Below are 21,679 nucleotides of genomic sequence, written 5' to 3' on the forward strand. Positions count from 1 at the left end.
ACACACACACACACACACAAACACATTCCTGTAAATGTGTTATCTGAGCAGACGCCTCTCATACACTCTCAAGCAGAGAAGTGCCATTACTTTACACAGAACATATCTTCCTGTAAACAGAGATATTTTGAGATATTGTGCACCTTTTATGAGGTTCAAAAATGAGTTCAGCATTTCATTTTCTTTCACTTTTTTTTTTAAGTAGGTAAGTAAAAATAGATTTAAAGAAATTATTTCACATTGTTATCACTAAAATTACTGGCACAGTCACATTTTCCACTTTTCTTCAGTCAAAGAGAAACATCTCCTGATCTGAGGTTTTGGCACTGCAAAAAACAAAAAGACAATGTTACATGATTCAGTGTGTGTGGTGTATTATTTTGTAACACTGATATACTGTATGAACGGGTCAGTGACGGCATTGTGTTGGAAACAGGAACAGGTGTGGACAGGCTGTAGGTCATTTCTGTGTGTTTAACAAGCCATGTTGATGTTTTGTGTGTGTGTGTGTGTGTGTCTGAACAGTCGCTGGGCAGATACAGGCCAGAAAGACACACACGTCATGTCTTGAAGTGAAGACCCAGTTATTATACACTAATAAAATACCAAGTGTCGCTTTGGTCCTAAAACAGTTATGCAACCACACACACCCTTAATCATAAACACTGATATGAGGACATGTACGTCTTGTACTAATTTGTTTTCTTGGTGACTTGGCCATGATGTCTTACTTTAAAATAGAATGTTATAGTTTATACATTAGGTATTACTTTGGAAACTACGCTAGCATTGTGTTGGAAACAGGAACAGGTGTGGACAGGCTGTAGGTCATTTCTGTGTGTTTAACAAGCCATGTTGATGTTTTGTGTGTGTGTGTGTCTGAACAGTCGCTGGGCAGATACAGGCCAGAAAGACACACACGTCATGTCTTGAAGTGAAGACCCAGTTATTATACACTAATAAAATACCAAGTGTCGCTTTGGTCCTAAAACAGTTATGCAACCACACACACCCTTAATCATAAACACTGATATGAGGACATGTACGTCTTGTACTAATTTGTTTTCTTGGTGACTTGGCCATGATGTCTTAATTTAAAATAGAATGTTATAGTTTATACATTAGGTATTACTTTGGAAACTACGTTTAGAGATGGCACCATGGTATACTGATGGTATTAGATGGAACTGACATGGTACCTTGGCACTTACTTACTATGGGTTCTACCATATGCACCTATTCAAATGTTATATTCTAATTAATAAAAAAAATTGTTTTGTAATTATCAACATGTAGCACTGTTATCAGGGTAAAATACTTATGCTCTTGCATCCTTATCAAAGAACAGAGCAGCACTACACACTCAAAGCCCTTCAGACACACTCATGTTAAACAGAGTTCAAAACAGAACGTACAGGGATTGATTGTTGACGTGAATAGCCTTTAAATTTGTATTAAATCAAAGTTAATCTCCCATCTTAACACATATGTTTTGTCATAAAAATACTTTTTTAGTTATAATACTTTTTATAAGATTTAAAGCCATAACTGGGCTTATAATGTACATTTTAGTAAGCCCAACCCCTTTAAAAATTATTCCTGTTTTGTCAACCAGTTTAGTATTTGACATATCATTTTTTTACCATCCATTTAATAACCAAACATATATGCCACGTTTTTTCACCAATCATTCCCACACTATAGTATTAAATTATAATGAAATCCAACTTCTCAAAAAGTATAATTCATAATTATATTAATTATAACTATTAATTAATTAATAATTACAATTATAATATATAATATACTGTAAATATATTAAGAATGCATGTTTTTATTCATTGATCAAAAGTGACAAAAAATGATATAATGTACAATAACTACATATATAATACAATTCTATATAATACATTAAAGAATTCTGAACATGTACCACAGTTCACACACACACATACTTTAAAGAATATATTTGAAAGAAAAACAGAACAACTGATTTAAAATGTTTCTTAAGCACTAAACATTTTACAATGATGTTTGAAGGATCGTGTGACTACCATCCATTTAATAACCAAACATATATGCCACGTTTTTTCACCAATCATTCCCACACTATAGTATTAAATTATAATGAAACCCAACTTCTCAAAAAGTATAATTCATAATTATATTAATTATAACTATTAATTAATTAATAATTACAATTATAATATATAATATACTGTAAATATATTAAGAATGCATGTTTTTATTCATTGATCAAAAGTGACAAAAAATGATATAATGTACAATAACTACATATATAATACAATTCTATATAATACATTAAAGAATTCTGAACATGTACCACAGTTCACACACACACATACTTTAAAGAATATATTTGAAAGAAAAACAGAACAACTGATTTAAAATGTTTCTTAAGCACTAAGCATTTTACAATGATGTTTGAAGGATCGTGTGACATTGAAGACTGGAGTAATGATGCTGAAAATTCAGTGTTGCATCACAGGAATTTACATTTTAAAATATATTCAATACTAAATAGTTCATAAAAATTGTAATACTATTTCATAATTGTACGTTTTTATTGTATTTTTGAACAAATAAATGCAACCTTGGTGGGCATATAAGAGACTTTTTTCAAAAACATAAAAAAAAATTATATACTGACCCAAACTTTTGTTTCATATTCAAGTGGGCGTGAGGTATGTGTTTAATTGGATCATTTTCCCTACATACATAAACGCAATCAGCGCCCAGCATGGCAGCATTACACCTGCTGAACACACAGACAGCTTTCCTATACTCTAAAGTCCTAAATCACAAACCTCTGTGCAATCACTCAAGAAAATGAGCTTGTTTGAAGGTGTAATTGCACTGTTATTCCCAATCCAGACACATGCTTACAGATCTAGTCTTGTTTTGGCACAGAACCTTAAGCATTTGTGAGTGGAGATATGGAAAACGTCCAGAGTGTCAGCTTTCTGAAGTCAGTTAAATATAACCTCACTAGTATGTGTTGTTGCACGGGGCATCTGTACTTCTTGCTACTACACCCTCTGAATCACTGCATATGCGATATAGGTGCACAGTAGGGGGTTAAAAGAGGGCTTCAACCGAAAGTAGGGCAGCCTTTGACTTCACTCACAGGACTACAACCCAGCTCCTCCAAAAAAGCACTCTTTGATGAAGTCACATGTCATGAACTTGCTGAAAATGTACTCCCCCTTGGGCCATCCAAGAAGTAGACAAACTTATTTCAGAACAGATTTGGAGCATTGCTGTAGTACATCGTTTGCTCACCAATGGATCCTCTGCAGTGAATGGGTGCCGTCAGAATAAGAGTCCAAACAGCTGATGAAAACATCACAATAAACCACATCACTCCAGTCCATCAGTTAACGGCTTTTGAAGGAAAAATCTCTGTTTGTGTAATAAACAGATCAATCATTAAGGTGTTTTAACTTCAAACCGTTGCTTCTGGTCAAAATATGTCAAAAACACTTCACACACTGAAAAAGTCCATCCCCTGTTGTCCTCTCACATCATAATCTTGTAAACAGTGCTTGATCTGTGCATTTTTCTGAATTCCAGACTCAGACGAGACGACTTCTTCACTGGAGAAAGAAATATATTGGAAAGAGGACTCGTATTTTAGTCATAAGCAATGGTTTAAAGTTAAAAATGTGTTTATGATGGATTGATTACAAACACAGCATTTCGCTTCACAAGATGTTAATTGATGGATTGGATTACTTGTAGATTATTGTGATGTTTTTATCAGCTGTTTGGACTCTCATTCTGACGGCACCCATTCACTGCAGAGAATCCATTGATGAGCAAGTGATGTAATGCTACATTTCTCCAAATCCTTTCCAATAAACAAACTAATCTGCATCTTGGATGGCCTGAGGGTGAGTACATAAAAAAAAATGTTCTGGGTGAACTATTCTCTTAAGAATCTATCAAACATAAAAACAGATCTACTATACTCTAATGACATTTATATTGTTTGTAAAGAAAAGTTCAGAATACATAGTTGAATGGTCATCAACGCAGTATATATATATATATATATTTTATAAAAAAAATGTTCTGGGTGAACTATTCTCTTAAGAATCTATCAAACATAAAAACAGATCTACTATACTCTAATGACATTTATATTGTTTGTAAAGAAAAGGTCAGAATACATAGTTGAATGGTCATCAACGCAGTATATATATATATATATATATATACTGTGCAGTAATTGATAGGTATTAGGTTAGTATTCCATTCAGAACAATACTTTAATTGAGTTTTAACTTGCTACATTGCAGTGGACCACAAAGCTCAAAATGAGTTGCATGGAGTTTTAAAGTAGTTCTGTATTTCTAAGTTGTCAAATAGCTAATTGGCCTCTTGAATACTTGGTCGGCCTCTTGATGTTGATTGTCCTCTTATAATTAAGACTGTGTGACTTACCCGATCACAGCATGCACACAGGTGGGTAATAGCATTTATGACCACACATTTGAAGAACTTAGGAGATACAGTACAATATATTGCAAACTCGAGTTATAATACCAGTGCTTTAGACCATCTGGAAAAAAAAGGTTTAGCGGCATCCCAAATAAAGATGATTAACAAGGATTTATGCAGTACTGTTACTTGAAAGCTTTCTTTGTGTTCTGAAATGTCTAATGGGATGATTTGGGATTTTTTTTTTTACTTCAAAATGATGGATTGTTAAATGACTCATCCATCACTTCCTGCAATTAAGATGCAGTCGCTTCAGAGACTGATGTCCGGTCATTGTTTTATTGTTACGCGCTGCTCACACTTGAGGCACTCATGTTCACGTTCCTGCGTCAGAATATGCGCACATCCCTGCGTACCTCAAAAACATGCTGTTGTAAAATTAAGTACCATGGTGTTACCATCCGATGCCATCACAGTAAAACATTTTTTACTCTCTGTAAGTTACTAAAAACAGGCACTACAACATACACTGTAACAATAAACGTTCATCTGTTAATTCTGTACATCAAATCATTTAATGCATTCAAAAAAACAACACCAAAGCCCTCTAACATGGTTCACAAACAGCAATCTACAGCTTTCGAACAGAATAAATTGAGAAAATGGGGGACAATGAATGAATAAATATACTGTACTGAAATCTTCTTGTTTCTCTAAAATATATAAATATATTTAAATCTCTTCACCTTCCAGTCTTGAGGTATTGAAGCAGGACTTATCGTTTTGGCAGGAAGAGATACGGCTTTTCAATTAGCACAGTTAACACGTAACCTACAGAGACTGTCAACAGCAGGTGACCCAGAAACAGGTAGAACTGAGGACAGAAAATGACAAAATGATCATTAAAAATGGCATCCAGAAAGTTGAACTACCTATTATTATTATTATAAACCACTTGCTTAAAAAAACAATAATTTTACATATATATTGTTAGCGATATTGATAAGTAGAAGTGTTTTGAGCGCCAAATCAGCATATTAGAATGATTTCTGAAGGATCATGTGATACTGAAGACTGAAGTAATGATGCATTCAATATTCAGCTTTTCCACAGGAATAAAAACATTTGAAAATATTTCACAATATTGCCATTTTGATTAGTGCTGTCAATCGATTAATCGCATCGAAAATAAAAAATTTTGCTTACATAATATATGTATGTGTACTGTGTTTATTTATTATGTATATATAAATACACACACACACACACACACACACACACACACACACAGTATATATTTTGAAAATATTTACATGCATATACATTTATATATTTATAATTAATATATTAATATAATATATTTAATATATAAACATAACACATTTTTCTTAAATGTATACATGCATGTGTTTGTATTTATACATACACAATAAATATACACAGTACACACACCTATATTACGTAAACAAAAACTTTTATTTTTGGATGCGATTAATCGCGATTAATCGTTTGACAGCGCTACTTTTGATCAAATGCACACTGTCCTGCCCACTCTCATTTGCATTTATTTGAAGGTAATACTTACAAAGTTGAAGTCTGTATAGTGCATGGTTGTCTCTTGTTTGCCGTTGTACAGTATAATAATGATTGGGTGGATCAGATAACAGGCAAAGCTGATGTTAGACAGAGGAGCCCACAGGCCTAAAGACAGAATTTTATCCACAAACCCTGTGCAGACAGATAAATATTTAGGTAAGTTTCAACAGAGACCAATTATATGCATTTTTTTATTTGGCTGACAGTTCTGTGTTATCCATTATTTATCCTAATTATTTACTAAAATCTCAGATTTCAAAGCTCTTCTTTTTACCTCCGTATCCTTCCTCGCAGGCCAGGATGATCCAGACCAAAGCCAGGGCCCAAAGTGAGCGGTGCGTCCCCTGATAAACAGCATGGGTTAGGGACGGATAGGGCGGGACCTCTCTCAGCACATAGGCCAATCCCACTAAGAGGGCCATGACTGACAGCGAGCAGAGCCAACCTATGACTGCCTGCCACTGTCACATAGCAAAAATGATCTGTTATGAGACTGAAAACTCCTTTTTGATGTAAAAAAGCAATTAAAAAAGCATTAAAGACATTGCCTGTTGCTTTATAAGTGCCTCTTTCTTGGTTGTCATGTATATTCCGGCAAGAATGCCCAGTAGATACGGCCCATATCTTGTGTAGGGTTTGTTGTAGTAATACTGAAAATAGCTTTCGTATGCCCTGAAACAAGTACAGAATAAAACAATCTGAAACAATTATGTAACATTTGAGTGAACAAAAATCAGACTCTTGGTACTAAAACTGCCTTGGTATTGCACTTGGCAGCTGCTAGAAGCCTTAATCACAGTGTTTTAGAAATGCATGCATTGCCCGTGTGATTACGTCTCATTGGAAGCGTTTTCTCAGTTTAACGTTGCAATTAAGAAATTATGTCTTACAGTGTGGTTGGCTGGTGCACAGGGAGATGCAGCAAACCGGTGATCAGGGCTCCTGTTACACTGGAGATCATTAGGAGAATAACCGACACAATGACAAGCATACTTTTGTTTCTGGAAATAAGCAAAGAGGTTTTGTTTATGACCTGGGAAAAACTGGCAACCTTGACACTTCACAAAACCTGTCAAGAACATTTCAGATTTTACTCAGAAATTCTAAAAATTAAATGAGAACTCATTGTTTGTTTAAAGAAAACAAAGCCTGTTTTTAGAACGATTAAGACATTTAGTATTGCATTACTGCAATGTAAAAAATATCATTCTTATGCTAATGCAAGCAAGGATGCATTAAATTGAACAAAAGTGACAGTGGTAAGATAATGTTACAAATTATTTCTAATTTAAATTTTAAATTTCAAGAATACTTAAAAACTCATGGTCATGGTTTCCAAAAAATAAATACAAAAATTAGCACCCCAAAAATATTAAGCACAACTGTTTTCAGCATTGATAATAATAAGTATTTCTTATTCAGCATATTAAAATGATTCTGAAGGATCATGTGACATTGAAAATTAAGTTTTGCCATCACAGGAATAAATTACATTTTTATAATATTTTACAGTAGGAAACAGTTCTTTCAAATTGTAATAATATTTCACAATGTTATATATCCTGTGAAAACAGGATTTTTTTTTTTACCAAATCTTACAGACCCCAAACCTTTGAATGATGAAAAATTGTATAACAATAATTTCTACTGTTCTAAAGCTAATTTATGCTATTTATTATTACATTATTTTATTACTTTATTATAATAAGTTTACTGTGTTATAATCTACTGAGAATCGCCATTAAAAAAATAAATAAGTAAAATAAAATAACTATGCATTACTGTATGCATTACTATAACGACGCAAAAAATTTAATAAATATAATGGCCACATTTAACACCAATATTAAAAAGATAGATAGATAGATAGATAGATAGATAGATAGATAGATAGATAGATAGATAGATAGATAGGTGGTGTGGTTATGTTCTTTTAATAAATTCTGTATTTATTATACAGTCAAAAGAGCTAAACTTACATTCTGTACAGGAATATAAGAAAAGGTGTTGTTGCATAGAACTGGAAGTCAATGGAGAGATACCACGTCCAGGGTGCACACTTAAAAAAACAACCAAAAAACATTTTCATTATAATAATGTCATGTAGTTTTAAACATGTGCTGTGAAACACAAGGGAAATAAAGATTAACCAAAAGATGAATCTAGATGTACAATGTCTGTGATGGTGAAGAGGTTGTTGATGAGGAGCAGGTTCGACCACCAGTATTTCTTACAGCTGTAGACCTCATCCTCTGCTATGAACCAGAAGACCCCTCTCTGAACGATGGAGAAGAGTCCAATGGTCAAGCACACGATGAAGAGGTGGAGAGGTTGAATCCTGGACACATGGCAAGAATTATTACAGGCAAACAATTGTCAGAAAATCAACCCTGAAAACTGTGGTGTAGAACTAACATGCGTCTTGACTGGAAGCTGTAAAGATAAAACTAACCGCTTGAAACGCTTGAAGAGGAAATGAGCCACCAGACTGAAGCTAAGCGTGTTATCTGACCTCTGGATGGAGCTCAGCAGTGATCTGGCACTCAGGAGACCACTGACGCAAGCAAACAAACAAGACACTGTCAATATTAAAGAATCAATTCTTCTTACAAGTTGGAGATTATGCCATAACATATCCCTTTATGAACCACATTAACTACGAACAATGGAATCTTTTTTTTTTTACAATTGTATTTATTTATTTATATTTTATTTTTTGCAACATGGTCAATGATTTTTTTAAATTTCCTCAAATTAAATCTATATTGTTAATATATTTATTAGTGCTGTAATCGCGATTAATCGCATCCAAAATAAAAGTTTTTGTTTACATAATATGTGTGTACTGTGTATATTTATTATGTACATATAAATACAAACACATGCATGTATATATTTAAGAAAAATGTTACGTTTACATATTAAATTTATTTATATATGATATAAATTATATGAATATAAATATATACATGTAAATACAGGTAAATATTTTCAATATATATGCTGTATGTGTGTATTTACATAATAAATATACACAACACGCACTCATATGTTATGTAAATAAATGTAAACACATTTGAATAAACGTATTCTGAGCAAAACAATACAAGTACATTATTTAAAACAAATCCAAAAAAATAAATAAATATATTTGATGCCACTACTTAGAAAAATGTATGAGGAGGAAATATTAAAGAATTGCCGTATGGTAACAATTTGATTTTATTTATGAATGAACTAGTTTATTATAGTTTAAAATATATTATTTATGAATAAAAAAAACTATTCAAATTCACAAATGCAAAAAAAAAAAAAAGAATATTAAATGTCATATAGCTTAAAAACGGCATGTTATTGTAAATAAATAAAAAATTTACTGCACTACTTAGAAAAATACAATTTATAAAATAAATAATTAACAAAATAACAATAAAAGCATTGACAGTCAATCAGAATCTACCCAACTTTATAGAACTCGATCATTTAAAGTGACAGACAACATAATTGCAGTGTGTGCTTATAATAAACAGTGATATCGTGCCTTGATGTGGACACTAATATAGTTATCACTATTTTTTATTTTTATAGTTATCATTCTTGGTATGATTAGGCCTCAAGACTTCTAATATTGTCTAATATGAGATGTGGTGTATCTTACCCTAGCAGCAGAAAAGAGTCAACCGCTAGATACACTGGCCCACTGAAGGCAAAGACATACAGAGGGTTCCTCTCAACCATTTCCTTCCACCTCTTATCATTATCTACACAGAAACAAATCAGGTGAAAGCTCGAGACATGGACAAAATGTCTTAAAATCTTCCCCTTCCCCTCGCTCTCACCCAGGTTACTCCAGGCGCTGAGCTGCACGGTGTGGCCTGAGATGATCCAGAGTAAACTGAGGATACGGATGCCATTCAGAGAGGAATAACTGCTTCCAGAGCTTTCTGTGGCGAGTAACCCCTGACTGCTATTCTGTACTGAGAGCGCCTGAAGGCACGATGACACAGCTGTAAAAGAAAATATACGAGGAAGAGAGGAAGCGAAAAGGGGGTAATAATGCGAGAAAAGAGCATGAAGGAGGAAAAAAGAATAAATTAAAATGGGTCAAATCAGTCACGTTTGCTATAAATGGTAAGATGAGTGTCTGTATGTGTCTTTGTGTGTGTACTTGCTTTTTGAGATGCTCTGCCGGTCATTTTCTGCATTTTGGTCCCTCGTCTGTGTGGTATCCGGGGCAGCATTGCTCTCTTTCCTCTGACTGGCTGAGCCATTAGTCAAGAGAGCGCCGTATTGGTTGGTGTTTGAGGTATGAGCGAAACCCAGCCCTGGCCTCTCCTCTCTCATTCGCTTCCTTTTTAATACCGCCACACAGATGGAAGCTATGAGAGGAAGCGCCAATAACGCACAACACACAAACCTGAGACACACGAAACACTAATTCAGCCATGGAATCTTCACATTATTATGATAACAACTGTCAAAAAGAAAAAAATCCTTATTTGCAAGCACCCAGAACACCCTAGCAACTGTATTAAAAGTCTCAAAACAACCTTAGCGACACCATGGAAACCACAAACACAACACTCTAGCACTGTGGCATGTACAAGTGCCATAAGTAAAGTAAATTTACTTCTACTTCTAAAAATGTACAAAGACTATGTAAAATGAGCAGACTAGGAGCAACAAAATCTGTTTAATTAAACACCCATTGTAGGCTTGAACCCACATGTTGTGCACACATATGCGTGTGTGTGTGTGTGTGTGTGTGTGTGTGTTACTCACAGGCAGACTATGGCAGACAGGTCTGCATGAGGGGAATCACTGAGGCATTGAGTCATGAATACACCAAGCGTGGAATCCGGCATTAAGATTGAAGGCACAGAAGGAAGTAAAGAGATTTGTTTCTGATCAAACGCATCTGCAGACACAAAAACAAATGTGATTTATACTTTTAGCTTATCAAATAAATGATACAAGGTTCAATCATTTCTCTAATGCAATGACAAATACATTTTAAGGGCAGTGCAAAACTTGGGTCTTTGTGTGGATCAGATAAATTTTAAAGGGGTCATATGATGTTGCTAAAAAGAACATTATTTGGTGTATTTGGTGTAATGAAATGTGTTTATGCGGTTTAAGGTTAAAAAACACATTATTTTCCACATACTGTACATTATTGTTTCTCCTCTATGCCCCGCCTTTCTGAAACGCTTCGATTTTTACAAAGCTCATCGGTATGAAAAGCGAGGTGTGCTCCGATTGGCCAGCTATCCAGTGCGTTGTGATTGGCCGAATACCTCAAGCGTGTGACGGAAATGTTACGCCCCTCACATACTGTGATGCCCTGTCCGGCCGGAGCGACGAGACAAAAACATTAAAACCCATTATAAATTAGGCATTTGTTGCATCCAGTGGGGACATAATTACTGATTATAATGACTTATACTGTCTTTTTACTGTCTTTTTGCATTCCGCCACGTAAACATAAAGCCATGTCTGATCGGAGAAATGACAAACAACAAGCGCTACTCTTCACTGCTCAAAACTCACGTTTGAATCATCAGTGGCAAATCCTTTAAATATGAAAACCTACTTACAGACTGTGAGTCAGAACAGCCGGCATTGTAGTCTACTCTACCAGGATCAGGAAACCATAAAATGTGCGGCACACAACTGAATATTTGGGTTGAACTGTTCTGGAACAGTGTTGTAAATACAACTTAACCACTGATTTCTAGTCGTGTCCTCTTTTGGAAGGCCAAACAAAGTAGTTTCGCGTTCACAACGAAACACAGCGTATTCACGACATGGCGGCAGCAACAATACTACAGCAAGAATAAAAGTTACGCCTTCTTTCTTTGCGTGAACATTTGGGCGGCGTTATGGAAATCTTCCCACATAGTGATGTAGACATGTGGGGGCGTGTTAGAATGAGCCGTTTTAGGTAGGCATGGCTGACTCTTAACTTTTATAAAGAATATCTCTTTGGATTTGAACTTTACAGATCTTCTTTATGCATCAAGAGCTTGTAACAAAGAAAAAGGAAAAATGTAAATCACATCATATGTCCCCTTTACACACAATGATTTCACTGACCATAAACAACTAGCGTCTGGACTTCTGATTCTGTACAAGAGTCTGGAACGCAAACACCCACAAAATACTCCACACTGTCCTGCAAAGCAGAATAATATCACCAACAAACACGCTTTCATTTCGATTCGAGACAGTATCTGGTTATTTAATCATAATAGATGCATTATTTAGAAATTAAGGCTTAACACACACTGGCTTGAGAAAAACACACTTTAAAAAAATATAAAAATAATAATAATAATGATTTGTTTTCAGGTTCTTAGTGGAATGAGGCATATATATTGTGCATTTTGTGTTTGTGTGAAGGTACCTGTTTGAGGAACACCTGACAGTACTGTCCCCTGAACTCCGGGCCCTCCACAGACAGACACTCTCTCAGAGACCCAGGTCTGTTCACGTTCCCTCCTTCAACATCACTGCCAATCTTACCAAATGCATCGTACACTACAACAACAAGTGGAGCAGGAGAGAAAAAATTAAATCACAATTAAAAACATCAAAATACGCTGTAAAAAATAAATAAATAAATAATAATAATAATTATATATATATAATAAATAAACAAATAAATAAATAAAATAAAACATTGATAAAGAGAGATAATAATAATAATAATACAATAGTAGTATACATAATATTAAAAATAAATAGTTCCAAGATATTTGACATTTTCAAATTTCAGAAATCAATACTACTATTACTATTTTAAAGAATTTAAATTGTATGTCCAACATGATAACTCCGTATTAAACAACACAATTAAGGAAAATAAAATAAACTGATAAATAAAGAGAGAAAATGTAAAAACAACATAATAATAAAGAGAAAAAATGCTAAACAATAAATATACATAATATTAAAAATATATAAAAAATGTTTTTTAGATTTTAAATGATGCGTCTAATACTATGGCCCGGTTTCACAGATAGGGCTTAGGTTAAGCTAGGATTTGGCCATAGTTAAATTAGGCCATTTAAGTAACTTTTATAAATATGCCATAGATAAAAACATTACTAGTGTGCATCTTGAGACAAAACAATGAATCGGACATATTTTAAGATCACTAAGTGCAAGTTTCTTTCAGTTGAAATAGCCCAGACATGCATTTTAGTCTAGGACTAGGCTTAAGTCTTGTATATGAAACCGGGGGTATAACTCAATATTAAATAATACAACTAAGAAAAATAAACTGATAAAATATTTAGAAAATATTTAAAAACAAACAACATAATATAAAGAAAGAAATTATAAACAATAAATAATAAAACACAAAATATTAAATTATATAAATAATTGGTTTTTAGATTTTAAACTATGTGTCAAATATTATAGCTCAATATTAAATAATACAATTAAGGAAAATAAAACAAACTGATAAAGTGAAAAAAATAAAAATAAAACAAACAGTTTAATGAAATAATATACACAATATTAAAAATAACTATGTTTCAATTATGTAAACAATGTTTCAAATATTATAAATATTGTTAAATAAAAATGATTTGACTTTAGCACAAACATTTTATTTTTACACCTCAATCTACAACTAGAAAACATGACCCCCATTCATGTATATGCTTAGAAGTATGCTTTAGTAAAATCTGGCATTATTACTTACTCAAGACTGCATATTTGCTTGGAGTATCTTTCTGTAATTCCATAAGGAACGCTGTTGTGTCCTCCTTGCATTTTAGCGACACGTTCCAGGCACATGCAGCGTGCCAAACCAACAGGTACATCAGAGTGACAGCACTCAATGTTAACCGTAGCATCTTGTACAGTGTTTCATTTTGGCTGTTTCACTGGTTTAAATATTATGAGAGCAGGACACATGATGGGAGAAGAGTTGGACATGTGACCTGTCATACTCTCCCACCATTCAAAATGACCATGGAAATCAAAACGCCACGCTGGGATGATAGTCTGGTCACCACACACTCAAACCCAACACAGTCAGCCTTTTACCTCAGGGAGGCCAATAAACAGCTCAACAACACAATATTTGCTTTGTGAATGTGGCCTCTGCTCTGAGCAGAACAGTATGATGTCAAATCTAGATATCAAAGTTTAATAAACAAGACCAAATTATCTGTGCTACACTATTCGGATTAATTTTTAATTTTCAACAGCTGTCCATTTCAGTAGAAACAAAGACGATATTTCAATGAAACCTAAGTGAGAACTCCATTAAGTCTAAGAAAGAGAAATATTTGCCAAGATATTAAAGCAAAAAATTCACATGGAGCACTTTTTACATGGAGAGAGAGAGGAAATTCTATAAAATTCTATAAGATATTTTCTCTAATAAAAGCCTCGGATTTACAGTGATTAATTACAAATTTGAAGTCACTGTCACCCTTGTCAACATGAACGCACCAATCACATCGCGGCATTTCACAATGGTCCCTTATTCTGAGAATCTTGACATTCCCTTGTAACCATGGCGACCAAGACCAGTGGCTGAAAGGAAATTGCTTTCAGGCTAATTAAAATGAGGCAGAGCGAGAGCTGATTGAAGCACACAAACTCCACACCAGTTTAGACACGTTAGATATTTGTTTATGCATAATTTATTAATGATAACGTTTTTTGCACAAACAAAGTCTACCGAACATCAGCAAGACATTCTATAAAACAGAACAACCACCGTGAATGGCTTCTCTCATGCACATACGCGTCCTCAAGGAAAAGAAGAGCAAAATACTGAGTTTCCAGGACAAATGAAAATCGAGAACTAGTACTGAGCTCCTCATGAAGTGAAACGCTGAAATTAACGGGTTAGAGAGAGAGAAAATGCAAAAAAAATTTACAGCTCCTTTTCACTTTTTGACCAAAACATTCATTTATAGTGAAGGCAGCTTTTTTTATCCCTTTTTCACACTGAGTCAGTGGAACACCAACCTCAAGAATTTCCATAACATGCGGCTCTAAATATGGCAGCCATATCACCCTGTAACCCAAGACGGGTCGCCCACTGAAGCTAAGCAGGGCTGAGCCCCGTCAGTACCTGGATGGGAGACCTCCTGGGAAAACTAGGTTGCTGCTGGAAGAGGTGTTAGTGAGGCCAGCAGGGGGTGCTCAACCTGCAAATTAACGGGTTAGAGAGAGAGAAAATGCAAAAAAAATTTACAGCTCCTTTTCACTTTTTGACCAAAACATTCATTTATAGTGAAGGCAGCTTTTTTTATCCCTTTTTCACACCGAGTCAGTGGAACACCAACCTCAAGAATTTCCATAACATGCGGCTCTAAATATGGCAGCCATATCACCCTGTAACCCAAGACGGGTCGCCCACTGAAGCTAAGCAGGGCTGAGCCCCGTCAGTACCTGGATGGGAGACCTCCTGGGAAAACTAGGTTGCTGCTGGAAGAGGTGTTAGTGAGGCCAGCAGGGGGTGCTCACCCTGTGGTCTGTGTGGGTCCTAACGCCCCAGTATAGTGATGGGGACACTATATTGTCAACAAGCACCATCCTTCGCTCAACCTGTGGTCTGTGTGGGTCCTAACGCCCCAGTGTAGTGATGGGGACACACTATATTGTCAACAAGCACCGTCCTTCGGATGAGACGTTAAACCGAGGTCCTGACACTCTGTAGTCATTAAAAATCCCAGGATGTCTTTCGAAAATAGTAGATGTGTGACCACGGCCACATGACCACATGATGGCCTCTGATCATCATGGCCTCCTAACAATCCCCATATCTGCTGATTGGCTTCATCACTCTGTCTCCTCTCCACCAATGAACTGGTGTGTGGTGGGCGTTCTGGCGCACTATGGCTGCCGTCGCATCATCCAGGTGGATGCTGCACACTGGTGGTGGATGAGGAGATACCCCCTGACAATGTAAAGCGCTTTGAGTGCCTAGAAAAGCGCTATATAAATGTAATGAATTATAAATAAAAAAAACATGGAGCGTTTGGCTTTCGAGCGCCAGAGGCACTTGACCACACTTTAGTATACCAGCACCTATGAATTACTGATTTCAAAAACAAGCAAGTGGAGCGTCTTACTTTGGAGTTCATATGTAAGGAAGAAACTTTGGTTTGAAATAAAACAGGCTAAATTTACATATTTGATTTGTTTCATTTGTACTTTCACATATCTGCAGGGCAAAATGGGTTTGGATTCAAATTACAAATAAAAGCTTTCCAAGTACCTCAAAATTAAATGTGCATGAATCCGAAATGTGGTTCTTGATAACAGGCCAAAGTTGACACACTGTAGTGTGGTAATAATCCAAAACGCAATCAAACAAACAAGTTATGATTTGGAACAAGCTGCCTGAGAAGAAATTAAGTGAGGAGAATCGTCCGGCTGTGATGACACAAAAGCACATATTGATTCAACACGACCTCTTGGCAGTGGCTGAGATAAATAAAAACCTACTTTCATGTCTTGTTCTTCCGTAGTGCTAAATTATAGTTTTTTTTTTTTTAATGGACGACTAACTCACAAAAAAGAAATGCACCATAAAAAGCTTTCAGGCTCAATTCAACAACCAAATCTTCAGTCAAACGCCATTTTCGGCTGCTTTAGGAGACGTTATCCTGCTTGCGTTGTAGGTTGCGGACTGATTGTCCCTTTTGAGTGCAAAATGTCTCACTGAGAAGTGTAACGGTGACATTCTGTGCACTTTTTTTTTTAGCAGCAGTTCAGAAACTGGGACCGAAAGCATCCCAAGACTGAGACAGCCATTTGGACAGCATCTGCTCCCACGAGAAAACAACGAAAACTGTCTAAAATAGAAAATAAAAAGAATCTATAAAAAAGGTCTATCCAACACGCATACAAACATCTATCATAAAGTATACAAAATGTGTTCTCATAGATAATTAAATACGCATAAATCAGTTTTTAATATATTACACATCTTTAAACACACATTCTGTGTGTGTATAGATTTATACATTTTGTATATATATGTATATATACAGTGGGTACGGAAAGTATTCAGACCCCCTTAAATACGTATGCACAACATATGAGCATACAAAGAGGCCAGAGTGGAGGAATACGACGTCAAACGCTTCTATACGTACAACATACAAACAAATAATTCTTTGCAAACCAACATCCATCCATTAGGGGGCACTACCTCGCTCTTACTTCTCAGCTGCACTCAGTCGTTTGGACTTAATGAAGGCCATTCCATGTGTCCGCATGTGTGTCTTTAAGGCTCCCTCAGTTTCAAATGTTTTTGAACATACTTTACATTGAGTATCCGGGATACCGTCGTTGGCATCTGGGTTGGGCGTGTTTTCTTGTTGCTCGTTGTGTCGCCCGAGCCCTTGGGGCTCCTTCAGCTTGTGCACGATGAACAGGTGTCGGGCGAGGGAATTGTGCGAGGTGTAGCACAGGCCGCATTCACGGCACTGGTAGGACGAGACGTCGGTCTTGTGCTGGGGAATGTGCTCGTGGAAATGCACGATGTCTTCGGTGGTGAAGCTACACACTGCGCATTTATGTGTCTTGAAGACGTTGATCTTTAGCTTCTTCAAAGGCTGTGAGGATGAGCTCTTGGACCGCTGAGTAGAAGTCATCTGTCCTCCGGTCTCCTCCACTTCCTCTTCCCTCTCAGCGTCCTCATCTTCAGAGTGGAGCTTTCGTTTAGGACTGGGGACCTGAAGATACAAAATGGCAATGTTTTATGCAATGCCAAAATGAAAAAAAAAAAAAAAAAAAACTGATAATAAATGTAATGTTATGGCAGATAACTGATAATGGCTGATATTATATAACATTATAATTGAATATAAAATAACTAATATTTAATATATTGTATTATGTTAGCCAGTCATGTAAAAAAAATTTTTTTTTGCAGATTACAATTACCATTATTATAAAGTTATTATTTTTGAATATAAAATTTAAGTGAGCATTAGATGAAGATAAAGGTAATTAGCATTCAATTAAATATCCAATTTTGTCTTGGAAAAAAACTAAACAAAAAAAAACAATATGTACATATCTCTCATTAAAAAAGACTACATCTTCATAAGGTCGCATACATGTTCACACATTCAAACGTTTGTGGTCAGTATATGAAATTGATACATTTATTCATGAAGTATGCATTACATTGATAAAAAGTGACTGTAAAGATATATAGTAGTCAACATTTGAAGTGGATCAAAAAAGTTAATCAAAGTTGTCCTAAGACCAGAATGCATTTTGGTTTTAGGTTTTAGGACAACTTTGATGAAAGGTATCGATCCACTTCAAATGTTGACTACTATATAATGTTACAGAAAAATTCAAATAAATGTTATTTTTTAACCTTATGTTTATCAAAGAATCCTAAAAAAAATCTGCATATTAGAATGATTTCTGCAAGATCATGTGACACTGCAGTAACGGTGCTGAGAATTCAGCTTTGACATCACAAAAATTAATTTAATTTTAAAATATATTAAATTAGAAAACAATTCTTTTAAATTATAATAATATTCCACAATATCACAGGTTTCTTTCAGTATTTTTTACCAAATAAATGCAACCTCGAGGAGCATAAGATCTCAAAAACATTTTTTAAAAATCTTACCAACTCCAAACTTTTGAATGTTTGTGTACTTCTGTCTAATGCCCTTGCAACAGTACCAGACAATAAAGACCCAAACGTGCTCGTCCAACTGTTGGTTACCTGCTCTTTGTCTGGGGTGGCTTCTGCACTGCTGGAATCTACCGGAAGCTTGGCCTCTGTGTCTTTGATGCCATGCATCATCTGAATGTGTTTCTCTAGCAGCAGTCTTTTGGTGAAAGTGCGACTGGGTTCTGGGCAGTGTCTGAGGAAACCCATGAGAAATCTGTTTTGACACTCATAACGGTTTCTGATTAGCTTTAGTGTAAAATTAAGTGTCTTAAAGGGGTCATGAACTGCCTTTTTTATTGTTTTGAACTGTTCTCTCAGGTCCCCTTATAATGTAATCAACTGGCTTTTTTATTGCTGTGAACTGTTCTCTCAGGCCCCCTTATAATGTAATCAAGATTTTTACAACAAAAATATAATTTAGAAGCAATATGCTATTTTCTGTCCTGTTTTTAATGTTTGATTTCTGTGTAGACCTGTGTTGCCTCTCGTTATTTACACTATATGCGTGGAGGCGGTGTTGGCCACACTATTACGTCATAAAGTGACACATTCCACAACCTGTCGTTTTTGCAGACTGGCTTCATTGTAAGCTGTTTTTAGACTAACTACAAAGTTTTGAGTTCTGAAACATACAGGATGTTTTATAGTACAATGACCTCTTATATGTCAAAAGAATTTTGATTTCTCAGTTCATGGCCCCTTTAAGCTTGAAAATGCAGACATGAGGAGCCTGGAATTTAATTCACAAGCACAGATGAAGCAAATGGAAATTTTGATGGGTCTAGAAACACATGATACTCACGGACACGAGTAGACTTTCCGTAGGCCCTTGTGTTTGATTCGGTTGTGTCTACATAAACTGTGAGAGGAACTGAAGGACTTTTCACACTGTCGACATGGATGCTTTTTCAGTTGCTGGTGTAGCAGAAAGAAAAGGATTCATTATAGTCATGCCCATCCATCTGCAATAATGTACATGAATTCAGTGTGGTTCATAATGTGTCCTACAGCCCTGGGTCTCACTCATGAGACTCTAGAACATATTAGAACTAAAACAGCTATATGTTACCTTCCCATGCTCTCTTTTCATGTGAGCGATGAAGACTTCTCTCTGTGTAAACAAGCGGTCGCACTCCCTGCAGGTCCAACCAGGGCAGGAGATGGACAACGGGGCTTTTTTGGGAAGGTCTGTCCCATTACTATTCTTTTTTGTTGGGGATGTTGGCTTCCTCTCTCCTTTCTCGAGGCTGCTGATAGAGACACCCTCTTTGTTGTTGTTATTCGGGCTCATGGAATTAGTAGGCTTGGAGCTGAGAGGGAGATTGATGCCCAGGTTTGGAGGGCCCTCGATGGACTTTAAGATGCCGTGCATGGACTTGTAAGAAATAATCATTTTAATATTAATAAAACAGTAAATAATAATTTAAAAAATCGAATCGATTAATTGCAAACATTTTTGTTTATAATAATATATATTTATTAAATATATACATGTATGTAGGCCCTATGTGTATTTATATATAAAAATAAATATATACAACACACACACACACATATATTATGTAAACACAAACTTTTATTTGGATGCGATTAATCGATTTGACAGCCCTAATATTTATTATTATTTATGTACAGTAAACAAACATTTTAATGTAAAATTAATTTAAACAATTTTAATTCATTTAAATGACCTGTCATATGTGATGGCCAATGACAATTAATAACAATTTTCACTGATTTATTCCCTTACTTTAATATGATCCAGCATCAGCTGCTTTTGGGCGTAGTGCATCGAACAGTCCGGACACTTGAAGACAGACACTTTCTGACTGGATATGTGCTGGTCAAAGTGCGTGTAGAGCAAAGTCTGCTGGGTAAAAACGGTGTCACACATGGAACACTTGTAGATCAGCCTGCAAAACAACACATACCAGTGAAGAGAGCATTTTCTAAAATGCTTCGTTGCTTGTTTTTGCTTGTGTAGGTGTTCATTCCTACTTCTCATTACAAGGTTCAATAGCTCTGGCTGAACAAAATAAACAACATTTTCTTTCTCCCTCTAGAGTAAATCTACTGTTGTGTTGAAGGAATTATGATTGTTGAAAGTGCCACTTGTCAGCTTATTTATGTGTCAAACATCTGCATTAAACGCTCGCATTGTCAATAAGCCAGCCGATCATATTTCCAAAATGGTAACAGGTAACACAGGAAGTGCAAACAAACCATCTGGCCTTTTAATTAACAAGTGCTGATGAACACGACAAGCTTTATGGGGGGTGGTCGGGTTCAAAGAGAGGACACAGTAATTAAAGCCACCGTGCATAATTTCTTTTTGCACCTGAAAAGGTCAGTGGCATATGAGTTCTAAAGGAACAGATTTGACACACCTATTGAGTTTCCCTCCATTCTACTACTAAGAATTACTGCAAGCTTGTTTTGTCATTAAGATGGCAGCGTTTAGCACAAAGCATGTGTGTTTTATTTGAGTAAAAAAACAATCCACAAAGCATAAATAGCCATCAGTAACATCTGCAATAAACATTACACAGCTCTATGAAATACTTGATTCTAATTGGTTAATCACTGAAATCTGAGGTGAAATATTCTTGTATAATGACTGCTCTATTGTATAACTAACCATTTTCCCAGAAAAACATAGCTGTGCGAGCTGCATGTAACAGTTTTTCGTCTCACATAATACAATTACTTCAACTCAAATCAATATTTCACGTCTATCTATTTACTCATTTGGTAAGTAATAAATAGAATATAGGATCTGATGACCCAGATGGGTTTATTTTGGTATAATGAATGGCTATTTATGCATTCTCGCTTACTTAACCATATGGTTTCTCAAAAAAAATTTGTTTCCACCTTCAAGAACAATAGAAACTGGACATCACACAGACACCATTTTAATAATTCCATGAATTT

The 21,679-nt window shown here is 35.4% G+C and overlaps 2 protein-coding genes and 1 long non-coding RNA gene across 9 annotated transcripts in view; 1 reads left to right on the forward strand and 2 right to left on the reverse strand.

Moving 5' to 3' along the window:
- Window positions 1-17,298, forward strand: part of LOC107600945 (uncharacterized) — a 25,087-nt gene extending 7,789 nt beyond the window's left edge. Inside the window, exon 3 of the long non-coding RNA XR_001610863.1 lies at window positions 17,242-17,298. This is a non-coding gene — a long non-coding RNA (uncharacterized lncRNA). The remainder of the gene's footprint in view (window positions 1-17,241) is intronic.
- On the reverse strand, window positions 5,240-13,928 carry oacyl (O-acyltransferase like). Its single transcript, XM_016292946.1, has 15 exons — window positions 13,775-13,928; window positions 12,467-12,600; window positions 12,157-12,235; window positions 10,843-10,978; window positions 10,233-10,477; window positions 9,900-10,067; window positions 9,719-9,821; window positions 8,513-8,614; window positions 8,233-8,398; window positions 8,040-8,119; window positions 6,951-7,061; window positions 6,609-6,732; window positions 6,335-6,521; window positions 6,050-6,192; window positions 5,240-5,338 (listed from the first exon to the last, which is right to left on the reverse strand). The coding sequence occupies exons 1-15, from the start codon at window positions 13,926-13,928 to the stop codon at window positions 5,240-5,242; spliced, it is 2,031 nt and encodes a 676-aa protein (XP_016148432.1).
- The window catches only part of LOC107600940 (zinc finger protein 532-like), a 14,995-nt gene continuing 10,473 nt past the window's right edge, over window positions 17,158-21,679 (reverse strand). For all 7 annotated transcript variants that reach the window (XM_016292941.1, XM_016292939.1, XM_016292940.1 and 4 more), the window contains 5 exons: window positions 20,496-20,658; window positions 19,815-20,120; window positions 19,548-19,660; window positions 18,797-18,938; window positions 17,158-17,777 (listed from right to left, as the gene is read on the reverse strand). In XM_016292941.1, coding sequence (XP_016148427.1) covers window positions 17,259-17,777; window positions 18,797-18,938; window positions 19,548-19,660; window positions 19,815-20,120; window positions 20,496-20,658 — 1,243 coding nt within the window. In that variant the 3' untranslated portion in view covers window positions 17,158-17,258. The remainder of the gene's footprint in view (window positions 17,778-18,796; window positions 18,939-19,547; window positions 19,661-19,814; window positions 20,121-20,495; window positions 20,659-21,679) is intronic.

This window comes from Sinocyclocheilus grahami, unplaced genomic scaffold (assembly GCF_001515645.1).
Source record: "Sinocyclocheilus grahami isolate Dianchi unplaced genomic scaffold, SAMN03320097.WGS_v1.1 scaffold294.1, whole genome shotgun sequence".
NCBI classification, from domain to species: Eukaryota; Metazoa; Chordata; class Actinopteri; order Cypriniformes; family Cyprinidae; genus Sinocyclocheilus; species Sinocyclocheilus grahami.

Coding starts and splice junctions, on each gene's coding strand:
- oacyl (XM_016292946.1), bottom strand. CDS start 13,928: ATGCTACGGTTAACATTGAGTGCTGTCACTCTGATGTACCTGTTGGTT. Junction 10,068..10,232: donor CCGGCAGAGCATCTCAAAAA/GCAAGTACACAC, acceptor TTTCTTTTACAG/CTGTGTCATCGTGCCTTCAG. Junction 6,522..6,608: donor AGGCACTTATAAAGCAACAG/GCAATGTCTTTA, acceptor GCTATGTGACAG/TGGCAGGCAGTCATAGGTTG.